At 39.8% G+C, this 16,911-nt stretch overlaps 1 protein-coding gene across 1 annotated transcript in view; it reads right to left on the bottom strand.

Annotated features, from left to right (window-relative positions):
* Positions 1 to 6,552: 6,552 nt before the first annotated feature.
* The window catches only part of LYPLAL1 (lysophospholipase like 1), a 53,055-nt gene continuing 42,696 nt past the window's right edge, over positions 6,553 to 16,911 (bottom strand). The window contains exons 4-5 of the mRNA XM_032786270.2: positions 8,542 to 8,657; positions 6,553 to 7,927 (exon numbers count right to left, since the gene is read on the bottom strand). Coding sequence (XP_032642161.1) covers positions 7,688 to 7,927; positions 8,542 to 8,657 — 356 coding nt within the window. The 3' untranslated portion in view covers positions 6,553 to 7,687. The remainder of the gene's footprint in view (positions 7,928 to 8,541; positions 8,658 to 16,911) is intronic.

Below are 16,911 nucleotides of genomic sequence, written 5' to 3'. Positions count from 1 at the left end.
CACATAACTAAGGCCTTGCCTACCTACATAAGGAATTTTACAGAAAAATTCCCATTAGTGCTAGTGCTATTTCAGCCTGGGACATCATCAGTGAGTACCGTAGGCTCTGATTGAAGTCAGTGGGACTACTCACATTCTTAACATCAGGCATGTGCTTAAGTATCTTCCTGACTAGGGGACCTAGCATAGATACACCTTCCACAGTTGACCATGACCAGTCAAAAGAGCAGCGGGTTTAAGTAGCAAAAACTGGCCTGTCTCATCTAGACTGGGGCTCTCTCAGGTAGCAGAACCAGAGGGAATCTGTTTATAAAATTCTCTAGCGTAGACATGGCCTACACTAGAAAAGGAATGTGCAGGGCTCATGTAGATGTCTCAAACTGTGTCTGACAATTATATCTTTTCACTACAGTCTGATTGTCTAAAGTTCCAGGATTAAGACAGCGATTGATAGATCAACTCCTCTGGCACAATGGAATTCTCTTCAGTGAGTAAAGCTCAACTGTTCAGGAGACAAGGCTTTCTCAGGGGCTGGTCTAACCTTGTAAAATGTACTCCTCTGAGAACTAAGGACTATTACAAACCTTACCACCTTCTGTGGCAAGCGCAAGGAACTTTTCTTTGAGCATTCTTTCTCCAACAAACATATAGCAACATGTATATTTATATTTAAAAAACCCCAAATATACACACTACCAAAACAAGACACTCCACTGCACATGCTTCTTCCTTTGGGGAGAGGATGAGAGAACAGACAACACATGACGCATATGTAGTCATGTGGCTTAATGCACTACTGGAAGGTACTTGGATACTATAATGACATGCCTGCTATAAAAAACTATATAGAACAGAATGTGCAGATAGCTACCATCTTACACTGTGCCAAGTGCCTTCAACTACATTAACAAGTGTACCAGTAGGTGATCAATTGTACGGTTACTTCTCCTTATTCTTGCATTTCATTTAAAATAAAAAGCCGTTTCAAGGAGCTTATGCTATATATTCTGCCACCACAAAATACAGCTCCTGTACAAAGCAGTGAAAAGATCAAATACTTTCACCTATATTAACTCTAGTCACTGCATTTTTAATTTTTATTATTTTTAATCCCAGGTTACCTGGATTATTTGGATCTGCTCTTCCATGCCTGTTCCCAGGACCCTGGCTGCCTTTACAGATGCCATTTGTGGTCCAGTAGGGATGTTTAATTCTCACTGTCTCATCTTCTCACAATCAGTACTAAGAGCCAGCAACCAGTGCAGGCTGGGATTTCAAAGGAGCCTATGGGAATTAAGTTTCCAAATCCTATCCCATTTCAGTGGGATTTGGGCACATAATTCACTTTGGCTCCTTTGAAAATCCCTGCTGTCACTTTCCCAAGTTTATTTTTATTCATCTTCTCTCTCCTTACCCTACCACTTCCCTTCAAAATGCTGTGTGGGAGCTCGGAGTTGTGTGTCAAAAGGGAGCCAGACACTTGCTGTTCCAATCCAGCCAATGTTAGCAGCACTTAAAGAGTAGGTAGGGCATAAGATAAGGGAGTTACGGCTAAAATACACAGGCTTAAAAAAAAAAAAAAGTTCTATTTTCCTTCACCTAGAAATGGAGGAAGAGGGTTTTTTTTTTTGTTTACTTAGTGACTCAGTCCTTGTTTTGCATCATTAGGCTTTGGTGTCTGGCTTGGACAAAAAAGCCTAACTGCCCAATCAGAGCCTGGCTTTGAACCACCAATATACCTTGAGCCATACTGTAATCATTTATAAATGCAAGCATCCTGCATGGTAGTGTCTCTCCTGTGGCAAATTGTCTCAAACACCTAGATCAGGGGTAGGCAACCTATGGCACGCGTGCCGAAGGAGCCACACGGGTTGATTTGACTGCTCTACAGCCAAGATGCTTCTGAAATAAATGTAGTCAAACTTTACTAATTCTGGGTCACTGAGAACGAAAATGATGCTTAAAATTGTTGAATTGTTGGACCTGGCTCCTAGTCCTAGCTGTTGGGCTCCAGACTACAAGTAGTGGAATCTCCTGCAGGTGATGTTAACGGGGGTTTCCATTGTTCCGTGACTGTCCAAAAGGATCTTATCCCATTCTTTCTTCATGGAATGAGTGAATCAATTTGTAGCCTCGCAACATCATCGATGGTTGTGATGGCAGCCCTCAACATGTCGATCCGACGATCCACGATGAGTGGAAGAAAATGGTCAATTGATCATCGAAGATGAGTGTCTTAAAGCTGTTTTTGCTGCATTAATGGCAGTGTTTTTGCCATCAATTCCAATTGGTCATGTCAAGTCATATGAAAGGAAAACCTATGGACAACATGAAACAACTTTTGAGGGGCATAACTTATGACCAACATCAAGTAGGCAAGCTTCTGGGCAATATTGAAGGTGTTTGCCTCTCTCCTCTGCTTGCTGGTCCTGCAGACTGGATACACAAAGTTTACTGCTGTCTTTTCCTGCGAAATGGCAAATAGTCGTGCAAGAGATTCCCACTACATCAAGAAAGACTGGCCACTCCGACAGTTCATTGGGGCCTGGGAGGAAAGTGATTCAGCACTCCCCACTTGTTTGAATTCAGAGATTTATTGTTACCACCTACACATTCAGGCTGGGTCTGTTGAAGAAACTTTATCAAGGGCCACTGACAAAACACAAGCAGCTTCAAGTACCTCTGTGGAAAATTTCCAGGTAGTCGAAGCTAAAATTAAAGGAAGGGTGTCTAAGTTGGTCCTCAGATTCGTGAACCTTCGGAGATGATGCATTTGGAACCATTGGCACTGCGTGAGGCCAGAAAATGATGGCATTGAAAGCCTTCCAGAGTGGCAATAAATTTTCTTCGAAACAGCAAGGCAGAACAACTACAGGGTGTTGATGGTGGACACCTCCTCGAGACATAACTATAAAAGGCCTTGGAAATGTTGCAACATTGCTCACTGAAGATACATTTTTTGTACCTATCAGACCCCGAACTTGCGAGCAGTGAGACGAGCACCGCGCGAGCGATTTCACAGGGACATCTGCAAACAATGGAGAAACGCTATCAGGCAATGGAGCCATCCAATGCTTGCAGACTATTGCTGGACAGTGACAATGGATGCCCATTTAATGAATAAAGAGACAAGGCCAAGAAGCGCGAGGTAGGACACTGAATAGGACTAAAACTATGACATATTAGTTTTTTTACCTTGTTTTCTTATAAATTTTATTTTATATAACCCTTTGCTTGATTTTTTAAGTGTTACATAAACAGCGACAGGTGAAATATTATCATGTTAAGCAATCCATAAAAACACATGAAAAGATCTAGGTTACAATTATGATTAAAAACTCTACTATCTAACAATTATACATAGACATAAAACATTAAAAACTTAAATCTCTTAAAACAGGTAGCCAATCAGTTGTTTTAATTGTCATATTTGAATTCAGCACATCAAAATACATAATAAATACCATATTTTATCTCTGAAGCAGACGACTTCTCAAAAATTGTAGACCAGTGTTTTCAGTGGCACTCACACTGCCTGGGTCCTGGCCACTGGTCCGGGGGGAGCTCTGCATTATAATATAATTTTAAATTAAGTTTCTTAAACATTTTAAAAACCTTATTTACTTTGCATACAATAGTTTAGTTATATATTATAGACTTATAGAAAGAGACCTTCTAAAAACGTTAAAATCTATTACTGGCACGCAAAACCTTAAATTAGAGTAAATAAATGAAGACTCAGCACACCACTTCTGAAAGGTTGCCAACCCCTGACCTAGATTGTCGTGCAGTCAGTTGGGCTACTCCAGGTGCTCATCCCTTCAATCTGTCAGGGAAAGTTTAGCATATTGGCACAGTGTATATTAAGTAGCACTGCTTTTCCCTCTGTCCTGTAGTAAGGGAGGCCCACTGGATGCATAGTTCCTGCAGGAGTCATGCTATCTGTGGGTGGACATGAAGGAGTGGGACGGGCACTAGCAAACACAAGGGACATCTGTGCAGATGTTAGAGAATCTGCAAATTGAAAACAGCCCCACCAGATTATTTTGGGGACAAACTACCCATAAACTGCATGAACCACTTGTAGGGTTTCCTTTCCAGTCCTCATATGAAGCCGTAGCTAGCCATCGCATGAACTTGGGTTAACCTACATTAATCTTAGATACAGAGGAAACTCTCACAGAAAACAGAAGGTTCAATTTCTCTTCAGACAGGACATTTTCTAAAATCTCTCCCAGCTGTCCTCCTTTGCTTTCCTGGAGAATCATCTTTGACCAGAAAACAGATACCTACTACCTGCCCCCATCCATGTCTTAACAGTTTTCTGGCTAACATAATTCCAACAGGTCCCCATTTCCACGCTTTGCCATCTGGATCTTATCTTTGTGCATCGAAGTTCTATTCACCCACTTGGCTCCCTTCATCTGCACAGACTTGTTAAATGATTTTAAAGATGATTTACTACCAAACCTTGAGTGTTATGATTTAACAGAAGGAGAGATTAATTTAAGTGCAGAATTTATCATTTTGATATTAAAAATAAGGTTACCAGTCATTTTTGGCTTCCCAGGTTTATCAGCTGATTTCAGGTTTATTTGTGACTGTTCTCTGGTTCCAAGTGTCTGCAGTAGCATGCCAGTTAGTCAGGAAGTATTGCAGTTCATAGCACCAATCTATTCACAAATTTTAAACCTCTTTTAAATACAAATTTATAATGGCAGAAGATTACAAACAAAACACACACTTGTCCTTTGTTTGCAAGCAGCACAGAAAACATTTACTGAGCCAAAGAGAATAAGCCTAGTTTAAATTAATTTTCTTTTGCTCACTGAATTATGAACCTTACCAAAGTAGCAGCAAGCTCCAGCAGGTATCAGGAGCCTGAACAGTTAAATCCCATTCAGTCATTTTTCGTATTTTCCAAATATGGTTACCACTATAGTATGGTCATGAAACAGCAGCTGTGGTCTAAAATCACCCCTTGGTTGCTATCCCAGTAACTAATATCCAACATACTCCCTCAGTCAAAGGGTCTGATATTACCTCTGACATCTCCTTTCACCGCAATCCACCATCATCACGGCAGTCTTGTTCACTTTCATTCATGCCTCAACCTCAACTAGACACTGTCTAGGGGGGCCTAAGCACACTGTCCAAGCCAAGCCTTTAACATGTTATTTGTTTCCCGCCCCCCGTGCCCCAGTTTAACCATCTGTAATCTTCAGAAAGTACTTCTTAGAGCACCTGTTCCATAGAGATTTTCTGAAAATTAATATTTCCAGAGTTTTTAGATTATTGGACGATTCATGACCCTTTTGTACCATAAAGACTGATTAACATAAAACCATTTCCAGGTTGTGTGTAAATCATAACGTATCTATTCGGGAGTTGGATAACACTTACCTACTTCACAAGTGTGATGATAGTTAAAGAGTAGAAATGGGCACAAAATCTATATCCAAACATCTTCCAAAATGTAGTAAAATCCAGATCTGGATCTGACCTTCACAGTTGGTCTCAAATCTGTATAATGGAACTAAACAAAACTCCAGATCCACTATGGTGTTTAATAAAGGGAACTAAAGTAGTCCATTGATACTACAAAGAAAAGATGGGCACAAGAACCAGGATTCATTTTGTAACTATTCCTATTCTCACCATATTTGTTCCAATTTCTTTGAGCTGCTCTGGGATGTCATTAAAAAGCCATAACGGCAGGAGGAAAAGAGCTTGTCATCTCTCTTCGTCTCACTGCACCTGTCACCAGAATGAGTTACCACTCAATGTTAGTGCTTAAAAAATTCCCATGACAGCAACTGTAGTAAGAGCAGAAAATGGTACAAAAACCAAACTGATGCATCGTCATTACACTTTTAAGAAACTACTTGTCACAGGTTATAATTATTGGTCTGCTAAGGCAATGTTAGCTCAGCTGCTTCAGCACACCTGTTTCAACTTAATCTGCGATAATTAGGAAACGTAGGGCAGCAAAGAAAAAAGCTCTTCAGTTACTATTTCAAATAGTAAAGTTTGTGTGCCATTTAAAGTTCTGTTTTTCAGAACAGACTGCTGACTTGCTAATGCCAATGAAATGAAATAATGCAAAATATTTTTAGCAGCAGGAAGTTGTTACTTGCTACTGCCAATTACATGCCTTGTATTTTAATACTGACACTTTTTTTCCTTCACTTACTCTTCAAGATAGGTAAAATCTGGCTTAGGGCTAAACACACAAGGGTAGAAAGAAACCTCTCAGCCCCATGGAGTTGGCTGACTCCCCTGAAGTCATAGCCAATACTGGCAGCGATTACTGTGACAGAGCATACAACAGTGTCCTAAATCTGCTCTTCAACAAAGGGGGAAGGAGGAGATTAAGCAAGAGACTTGGATGTACTGACTTTGGCAACACAAATACCTTGTCATGCCAATAAAGCTATTGAATTTGGGGAGGGGGAATTGGGGCAAAGTGGAAAATACAAAGGAAAAAATGAAATAAGAATAGATTTATCAAACACTGACATAGGGTTGAATATAAATAATGAGGACATGAGGTTTCTTTATATCACAATCATTGTTATTTACAGCTCTTTTAAATGCAAACTGAGGACTCAAGCGTCTCCATCTTCTAGTTTAAAATGTGATCCTGCAGGCTCCAAAATAGTTGACACAAATATAAGTCTCTACAGATGCTCTTCCCAAAGAATTTTTCTCTCCAAAAACAGGGTATATTTAAGAACCATTATGGCATCTTTCACTGCGTTATTCCCTACACCTAAAAAATCCAAAACAACCAACCAACCAAATATGGCTTAACAGCTATTCCAAAACTAGATTTCTAAATATCACTACAATGATAGTACATGACAAGCATCAGTGCTGAAGCTAAAGACGTCTCATTTTAACATAAACCTTAATGATTTCTGTGAAGTGCAGTACAACCCTATACGTGTTTTTCCCTTTACATACTGTAAAGTTATGCACACACTTAAGTCTTTGCAGGAATGGCACCATAATTTTTTCCTCAAATGTAACTTGCCTTATATTACACACTGCTACGTTTGTAGACTGTAAAGTTATTTTTAAACTTCTTTAAAAAAAATCTATTACAGATTTTTCCATTTTGGAACAAAAACAGGATGATCTGGAAACTCATGGAACAATATATATTAAAGTTTTGAAGATAGTTTGGCCCATCTATAAATGGTTTTAATACTCTCCGTATCTTCCACAGAATGTTGTAGCTTCATGTTTTGCATACTGGACAGTAAAAACATAGTAAGTTTCACTAGTTTACCATCATCCGGACTAGGCTGTAAGAAAATTGTATGTAACGTGTCTATATGAAGCTGGATTTGTATTTACGAAATAGATGATGCACCCTTAGAGCCTGTCTAGAAGAACAATTAGTGTGATGCAGGCTGGCGTGCAGAAGACACACCCTAGTTTTCCATGCACTAACTGTCTATGTGGATCATGCTGCCATATACTAACCATTCACTGTGCACTTTGATCTACTCCTGTTTCAAAGCAGGGAACTAGAGAGGCAGCAAGATTCACATGGACACTTAGTGCGTGGCAAGCTGGGTTGTAGATTTACCTCATACTAGCCTGCTGTACATTAACTGTTAGTGCAGGCAAGTCCTTGCCGTACATAAACACGTTATTTTAAATGTTAAGTTAATTTCATTTATTCATTTGACATTGCTGTCTCCACAGGCAATTTCTTTACAATCCAGGAACTCAATTTTTCCAGTTCAGTTTTGTGTAACTTATGATTAAGATTTGGAAAACTATGAAAAGATGTTGCTACTCCCAATGAGTTTAACATCTTGTTGGTCTCTTCACCCCACGAGTGCAGAACTAACTCATCAGCTGTTCCATGACACTGAAATAATTCAGGAAGGACACTTTCATTTTTCTGTAAAGCCTAGATGGGGAAAGAAAAAGAGTTCAAATATGGATTTTAAAAGATGCAAATGTTGAACGGATATATAAAAAGTTTATGTATAGAATTCCAATATGCTAAACAAGCCCCACTTACAACTGCAAAAAATCTACATGCAGTGTTGGATCCTGCACCACAAAACCTGAATAGAAAGATTCATGTTGACCTGAATACAGCAGAATGGAACCCGTGACCTTTATAATCTGATAGACATTCTCAAAGAATAGGTACAATAATTAAAGATGCCATGTAACTAATCTAAATGGAGTGACAACAAATAATTTGATTGCCTAATGTGGCACTGCGCACTTGGCATACTTTGCACAGTGTAATAGCAGTGAGACGGCAAAAGTAAGCAAATAAACAATGTGTAAAAATAAAAGTAGCTTTCAAGCCTTTAGTCCCTGATATTTTGCTTACCCATGTTCTCAGTGCAGGACATTCCCTGGAGTTAATGACCACCTTGAGTTAATCAATTCCACTCCCCAGGAAATGCAGTGCTTCAATTGTTTTTGCCTAATTATCAGTTTATCTTTTTAGGTGGAATTCGTATGCGCTCCAAAAGGTATTTGTAAAAAAGACTGGCATTTACTTACCTGGTAAACAGCAGATGTCTTATTGAGAAAGCTAGAAAGAGCAAAGACTCCAGCCACATCTTGATGATACCTGTATGCTAAATGCATTGCCATGCCACCTCCCATTGAAAAACCTCCTACGTGACAAAAAAAAAAAAAAAAAGACACTGGGATTTAGTTATGTCTTGCTAATTTAATATCTGACTTTATTTTCAGAATTAGATTTTGGAAAAATATATATATAGAAAAACAAACTAAGATTCAGTTAGAGAGCTGTAGAGCTAAAAAGAGGAGGAAAAATTAATAAACCAGAATGGTTCTATTTCATAATCCGCTCATGTAACGGCTGTTTGGACACTGTAGGTGTGTTTTATAGACAATGCAAAGCAGAACTCCATGCTGTGGGTAGGGTCGTCAACTCCATTTCTTCAGGTGACTTTTCATACTTTGTTAGTCTAGCACTGATGCAGGATGACAGCATATCACCATCACTGTACACAATCAATTATTCACACCGCTGGACCACCATGCCAGGCAGACTGAGATCCTCTCTTTTTTCACAGAAGAGATATGGTATGGGCAGTGCAGCTGGACAAGCTGAAACATCTCCCCACAATGTGCCCTACCCCTATTCTAATGGATCACTTTGAAGGGTAAGAGAATTGATTACTCTATCTACTCATTCAATCCTCGTCTACCTTTTGAGAGCAATAACTAGGCTGCCACCAGCATTTTTTTTTTTTTTAGATGACAGATACTTGCTTGTTAGGAAATTGACTCTAAGACCGTTACGTTACTTTCCATGTACACAATGTAGATGGTATTTTATTAATGTATCCAGCTAATAGAGGACATTAGAAGTGAAGCACTTAGCTGGAATGACTGTCCTGTTGAAAACTCTCCCAGTGCACAGACATAAGCTGACAGAGAATGGTTATGACTTAGGCTTAATTAAGCCTTTTACTTTTACATAGTTTGCTTATTTGGTGGTGCATTTGGGTTTCACCAAGTAGTTTGACTGGTGCTAAAAACAGATGTGAAATTCTGAGTTCTGAACTTTTTAAACACAAAAGGTGATGAATATAGATTAGAGGAAAATGAAATGCAGTATGATTTTGACTGGGGCTTTTAAAGGTAGAGTGACAGGTTGATGTCATAGTCCATCCACTGGGTTGACCCAGCTCTACTCTACTTCTGCCCTGAACAGCATTTACACAAAGCTACTAGCGTAGAATTTCTGTAAAGACACTGCACTGAGCATCAACGTAACTCTGCACTGTATAATTTAGGTACTGTGGGCTTGACTTGACCACGTTATGATAGTGTATCCCAAGGCACAGGGCAGAAAAATCTGTCTGAGGGTAAGAGCAGCAATGGTGAGATGACTACATGGGATCAGTGCTACATCAAAAGTGTGAGGCCCTAGCAGGGGGAAAAGAAACTGCCAACATGCCAGGGGAATGCATAGATAGGTGTGGGCAGGGGTGGAGGAGACCAGAACGCAACTTCAACCTGCACCTTGTACCACCCCAGCTGAAACCCCCAAGAGAGAACCAGTGCAAATACTGCCTGGTCTTCTCCAGCAGGAAATTTCCTTTTGGGCACAGGATCTCCCACATCTGTTTATCACACAAAATGCTAAAGTTCAAAGGCAAAACTGAGAACTCAAAAGACCACCACAGAAAAAACCTCAACTATAAACGCAGGCTCATGGATACAGGGAGGGAGGGAGAGACACACACACCCTGAACATTTAGGTAAAATGTTACAACTACCCAAAACTCACTTTTGTAAAACAGCAATCTGTCTTGGCTGAAGTGTGCTTTATTTTCTCTAGTGAGATCCAATTGCTTCTCACCCACTTCCTCATGCCACTCAGGCATGCCATCTTCTAAACTCATAAAAATATAGTGTATTACACTCCAAAAGATTATTTTATGTGTTTATATCCATACATATATACATATAAATACACACACAGATACACATTGTCCATATGTAAATGTAAGCACATTTTTATGTTTTAGAATCTAGACAAACGTGTGCATTGAAAAGTCATTACTACTTTGTAAATGATTTAATCTAAAATTTTGCACCCGGTTAGTCACACTCTGGCAAGACTATCTGCAATTACTCACCAGCAGTCTTTGACAATGCAATCACCTTCTGTGTAGAAGAATATTAGGTAATGGTGCTTTCATGTGGCTCGTACTACTATGAGAAAATTTAATACAAAGGGCTAGTTCTTTGAATTCAGTTTTCCATGGGAAAATCTGCACTTTATCACTCAATACCACAGTAGTGTCTGGGTAAATACTATATAGTAAATGCTTCGCAGACAGTGATTTCAATGAGTATTTATACATGAAGGCAAAATATTATGATTCCAAAAGGATAATATTTCAATGTATGTCTAAGTTTGACATAATACATAAAACACATGTTCATTCAAGGAGTTATTTTTTTAAAAGACTTGAAATATTAAAATGAAACAAAAAATAAAATATACACAGTTGTTACAGAAAATAAGATCTCATAACCGACACAACTTACAAGATACAAACAACAGACGATAACTACATGCAAGTTTAAGTACCAATTATCTCAATATAAGGAAATATAGCATGGAACATGCAAGTCTTACAACATTACTAACCAGATTCTTTTGTAAGTATCTGTCAAGATCAATGATGCAAGTTCAGATGTTTTAATCTTAGACGTGCAGACCACTCCACTCCCAAGGAGTACATGGAATGCCATTAAAATATTAGAATTTAACAACAGGTTCCACATAAAAAACATATGCAAATATCACAGATTTTCCCTTATAATTACAATTCGAGAAAGCTGTGGTCAGTGCTTTGCAACAGTTAGTAAATGTCGGCTTTATAATGGATTCTGCTGCATTTCAAGAACAGTCATCAGAAAGCAATATACTCTCCTGTGGCCCTGATTCAGCAAAGTACTTAACTGTGTGCCCTAACTTTACACATACAAGTAATCCTATTGACATCAAAGAGGTGACTCACTAGGGATGTAAAATGTTAACTAGTTAACCAATAAGCATGAGTCTTATCGGTAAGGTATTCCGGTTAACATTTAAACTCTGCTGCGGGACTCTACTGCCGGCCCCCATGCCCAAGGCTCTGCTTGGGGACAGCAGCTGGGACACCAGATGTGCGAGACTGGCAGTAGAGCCTAACAGCTAAACATTTAACCAGTATAATTTTAATAGTTTAAACATTTACTTTTTAAAAATGCTATTTACATCCCTATGATGCACATGCTTAAAATTAGGCCAACATCTATTAGGCCCCACTTCAACAAGGCTTCTCCAAAATGAGCACCTGAGATAATACACCGAAACCTGCTCTGATGGGACTGAAGTCTGCTTCTGTAATAGGTCTGCCACCCATATGCGTTCTCTCTGAAACAGAGAGAAGGATATGGATAAAGTGAACTTTTAGGACACACTGCCCATGTGGAGGAAACTGCTTGTCCTTGAAATAGCTAGTTGTGAGCTTTCAGCTAAAATCCGAATTCTTCACATCCTCATTTTCCAAACAAAGAACCTGAAACAAAGTTGAGCTCTTCATGTGTGATACCCATGCTAAAAGCAAGAGATTTAAAGCAGGCTGTTCTCTAGAACCTCAAGTGCAGTACAGAGTAACTCAATCACTCAAGTGTATGGTGACATAATTTGGGAGGAATAGGCAGAGACTGTGCTTCCCATAAATATTTTATTCCCTCTCAAAGAAGATTAAATCCCAACAACTGCTGCCATGTTTCAGTGGCAAGTAAATACATTCTTCCATATACAGTTTATAAAAGGACATTAGGATTTTTCATAATGAGCTGTTCTGTCTAAATGTAAGATCTTCAGACTCGATTCCCCTTAAACCTTTAAATTTCAGTGAGGCTACTCCAAATTGACACCTGTGAGATAAGAATCAGAACCATATGTGAAGTAAAATCTGTTGCTTCAACCACTATGCTTAAACCCAGGAATCGACCAGTTTGCTTACTGTAATACTTCAGTTATATTCATTTCTTTGCATTACTCACAACCCACTATTCACTCAACAAACAATGGTTTGGGTCTCAAATCTGTAAATGCAGCAGAGAATCCTGTGGCACCTTATAGACTAACAGACGTTTTGGAGCATGAACTTCCGTGGGTGAATACCCACTTCGTCAGATGCATGTAGTGGAAATTTCCAGGGGCAGGTATATATATATATATATATATATATATATATATGCTAGCAAGCAAGCTAGAGATAACGAGGTTAGTTCAATCAATGAGGAGGGAATGAGGCCGGACTGTCCTAAAAATGCAAGCTGAGAAAGTGTAGAAAAGAACCGAAAGAAGAGGAAGAAAAACATGGATTCTAGATAGTTGACACAAAGCCCATTCAAAAAAAACAATAGAATCATACAAGGAAGGTTAATAATCACTGAGCATGAAATGAGTGTCAATATTGAAAAGAAGAAATGAAGCGACCAGCAGTTTCTACTTATAAGATGAGAAGTCCTGGATCCATAGAAGTTTTTTCTGAGCTGCAAGGATGGCCACCTAACGGTACTGCTACAAAGTGAGCTATGCGACCGGACGGGAGGATTAAAGTGAAGACGATCTCCTGAAACAGGTTTTTAGTAGAATAGCCAACAGAATTTCTCATGCAGCATTATTACAGATCACCGACTAACACGGCTAACTCCTCTGATACTGACACACCATGAAAGGACACTGCATTTAGGCCAGTATGAGAGTCGAAATCAACAATGAACCTCATGAAGAAAGCGTTGCACAAATACAGAGACAATATCATCTTCCTTACCAAATTGCAAACGAGGATTGGACATCATGGAACCAAAGGACTAAAGGTAAAAAAAATCCACTGCTAATCTACATAACTACACAGACCACAGTGAGAGAATTATGACATACACTATCAAAGAGACTGAGGAGAAACACCTGATCAGCATACTTCCTATAAAGCCAAACAGGAAAACATCATAAAGAGCTCTCACCAACCTAGGAGACTCTCATTAATAAACACCAAAACTGCCCTAAAACTACTTCAACATAAGGATAAGACAGAGATCTAACATTATATCACTTCACCTCTCTACAGGAAGACTGAAGGGAAGAGGAAAGGACTAGTAAGCTGTCTAACTCCTAGCGCTGCCACATGGGGCCAACAAACCGATGGATCCCAACCAGAGACCACAGCAATTATTAGTCAATACATAATCCACTAAAACGGAAAGCCACAAGTTAACAGAGACAAGTAATGACAAGCAACATGCAAGGAAGAAGGAAGCAAGAAACAGATTAAGACTGAAGACCAAACAGAAGGACCATGCCAGAGAGTCTGTCCTAATCTCAAGGGACTCAACCTTTCTGCCCTGACCAGCCCCACCAATAATAAGGAAACAGTTACTGGTGGCGATGCCTGGAAGCCTAACTTTACGCTGTCTCCGACTCAAAAGAATACTTCAGGAATAAACACGCTGAACAGCCCACGTGACACACAGGTAACCAACTGACCACAACAGCACAAGAAAAGAAACTCCACATGGACCCTCCTCCAGAGGTCGAAATGACAAGTCTGGACCTCTACAATTGATGCTTAACCGAGCAACGTGCACAGGCAGAAATCAGTAAGGAAAACATCGCTTGCCCATAAACCTAAAAGTCGTGAGCAGAACGCAGGGCACACACAGCTAGAAACCACCACAGATTAGATCATCAAGAGAGCTGATAAAAGGAGGAGTGCCATAGTTGATCAATCAATGAACAGGTACTGAACATAACCAAAAGGAGGCCACCAAACAAACTCTCCAAATAAGGCCAAATTCATACAGGCCACTTCACTATCGGATCCACTGAGGAAAATAACACAAGAAAACTGGAGGCACACCGTCTTAATCTCACAGGACAACTGCCTACACATAAAAGTACAGGAACAATCAAACATAACTTAGAAGCCTGACCAGGGATATATTCTATCTACATATAACCACACAAGATCGACAAAACCCAGAAATCCTGGAATGACCCATCAAATATCGGGCTTTGAGGCACTCACATCACTGAAGGGCTGAGTCTGGAATATATGGACCTCTACTCAGAAAACCTATGCCACCAGCACTCCGCAAGCTATCTACCAAGTGAAACACACCAACTGATTTCCTGAGGAAACTAAATGACATTGGTCATCCCAAGAAAAACACACCAATCTAAGCCACCATGGATGTAAGAAGAGGAAAGGAGAATGAGAAGGAAAAGGAAAGGAGAGAACAGAAAGAGAAGATGAAAAAGAGAATAAAGAGGAAAGAACATAAGAAAAAAAAGAGAAAAAATGAAAACTGAAAAGAAAAAGAAAAAGAAGCAAAGAAAAAACAAAGAATGAAAAAAAAGAAAAAAAAATGAAAGAATAGAAGATACAAGAGAAAGCTACTCTACACAACAATCCCACACAGAGTGGATACAGCTAGTTCAGGAAACGTCCTGATGATGCCACAGCACAAAACTGGCTGACTGAGGACTCTGTGCTTTAATACTCAAACACAGCTATTTCAAAAAAATTTAATTACAATATATAAGATCATCAAAGAATCAAAAGTGGCAAACTGGCTATAGAGACATCACGATAGGACCCCACAATAGCAAAATATTTATGGCTGACTGACAATGCATCCTCAGCATCTCGTCTACTCACACCCCTTTCTGACCTATGCTACATTTGATAACATCTTCATCATCTGGACCCACGGAAGGAAGACTCTGGAAAAAATCCACCAGATTTCAACAGCGTTCAACCCCAACCATAACAAACGCTCAGGCCTGGATCAATACTACAATGGGAGGTCCACTTAATCATAGAAACGCACGTGCAATAAGTAGAGATGGTAGCAACATTAACACTCAACTATATCGAAAACCTACATGACCGCGTAATGGCACTACCTTCATGCTTCCAGCTTACCATCCCACGGGAGCATAATACACAAATCTCGAGTGTCTACAGCCACAAATGAGGTATAAACCGCAATCTGTTCTAAACCCCTCAGACAGGACATAACACCAACAAAATCACCACAAAAGCATTCTCGAAACTACAATACACCCGCACGAAGAGAAATAAGGAAAACAAGATCACATAGCACAGACGTGCTACCCAAAAAGCCTCCGACTGCAAAGAACAAACCCAGGAAAAGAAACCAACAGACTCCACTGACATAAACAAGCCGCCAGCTAAAGCCCTCCAAACGCATCATCAAGGATCGGTATACACGCATCCGGACATGATACCCACACTTCACAGGTCTTGGGTGGCAAGCCAATCCTCGACCCGACAGATAAACCTGCCAACCTGAAACGTATTCTCACCAGAGCAATACACACCGCACCATAGTAAACTCTGCTCAGAACCAATCCAGCAACAAACCTCAGGCACTCCTGACCACAGTATCTACCCAGACGACACATACATCAGACCAACCAGATCAGCCAACCATCACCAGGTTCATTCCACTGCACGTCCACCAGATGAAATATAAGCCATCATACAGCCAGCAAATGGCCCCTCATGCTTGTACATCGGCCAGATGGACAGTGCATCTAACGAGAAAGATAAGAAGGAACACAATCAATATCAGGAATGGACAATGTATAAACAAAAGCTGTAGAGAGCACTCAACGTCCCACTGGCCACACTGGTAGCAGACCTTGTAAGGTGGCCATCCTCAGCAAAAACTCAACCATACTTCAAAGAGAAACTGCTAGCGTTCATTTATCTCAAGATTGACACCAATCAGCTCAGGATAAACAAGATTAAATGAGCTTTTGCCAACTACAGAACCGATTTCCTCTAACTACTATGGTTTCAATACACTTAAACTGCAGAACAGGTCTCATCCATCCCGTATGAACTAACCTCGTTATCTCTAGCTTGCTTGCTAGCATATATATACCTGCCCCTGGAAATTTCCACTACATGCATCTGACGAAGTGGGTATTTACCCACGAAAGCTCATGCTCCAAAACGTCTGTTGGTCTATAAGGATTCTCTGCCACTTTTACAGATCCAGACTAACACGGCTATCCCTCTGATACTTGAAATCTGTAAATGAATGCTTAATTTCGTGACCCAGAATGAAGGATGCCTTCTCTAAGGTCTCTCTTACAAATGCTCTGTGTACCAGCCAGCATGTTAACAATTTATCTTCTGATTTCCCTTGTTACACTGTGTTTTTGATTTCCTATCCCTGACTTCAAAATGTTCAGTTCTTTGTGTCTTAGAAAGTGGAAGAATATCTTTTTAATCAGTCATGAAGACTGTACCCCATAATGGGTTCTAAGGCTTCTGTCCCACTAATGGT

This window comes from Chelonoidis abingdonii, chromosome 3, assembly GCF_003597395.2.
Source record: "Chelonoidis abingdonii isolate Lonesome George chromosome 3, CheloAbing_2.0, whole genome shotgun sequence".
Lineage (NCBI taxonomy): Eukaryota > Metazoa > Chordata > Testudines > Testudinidae > Chelonoidis > Chelonoidis abingdonii.
Note: the sequence above shows the minus strand (reverse complement) of the source record. Positions and strands in the feature narration are given on the sequence as shown.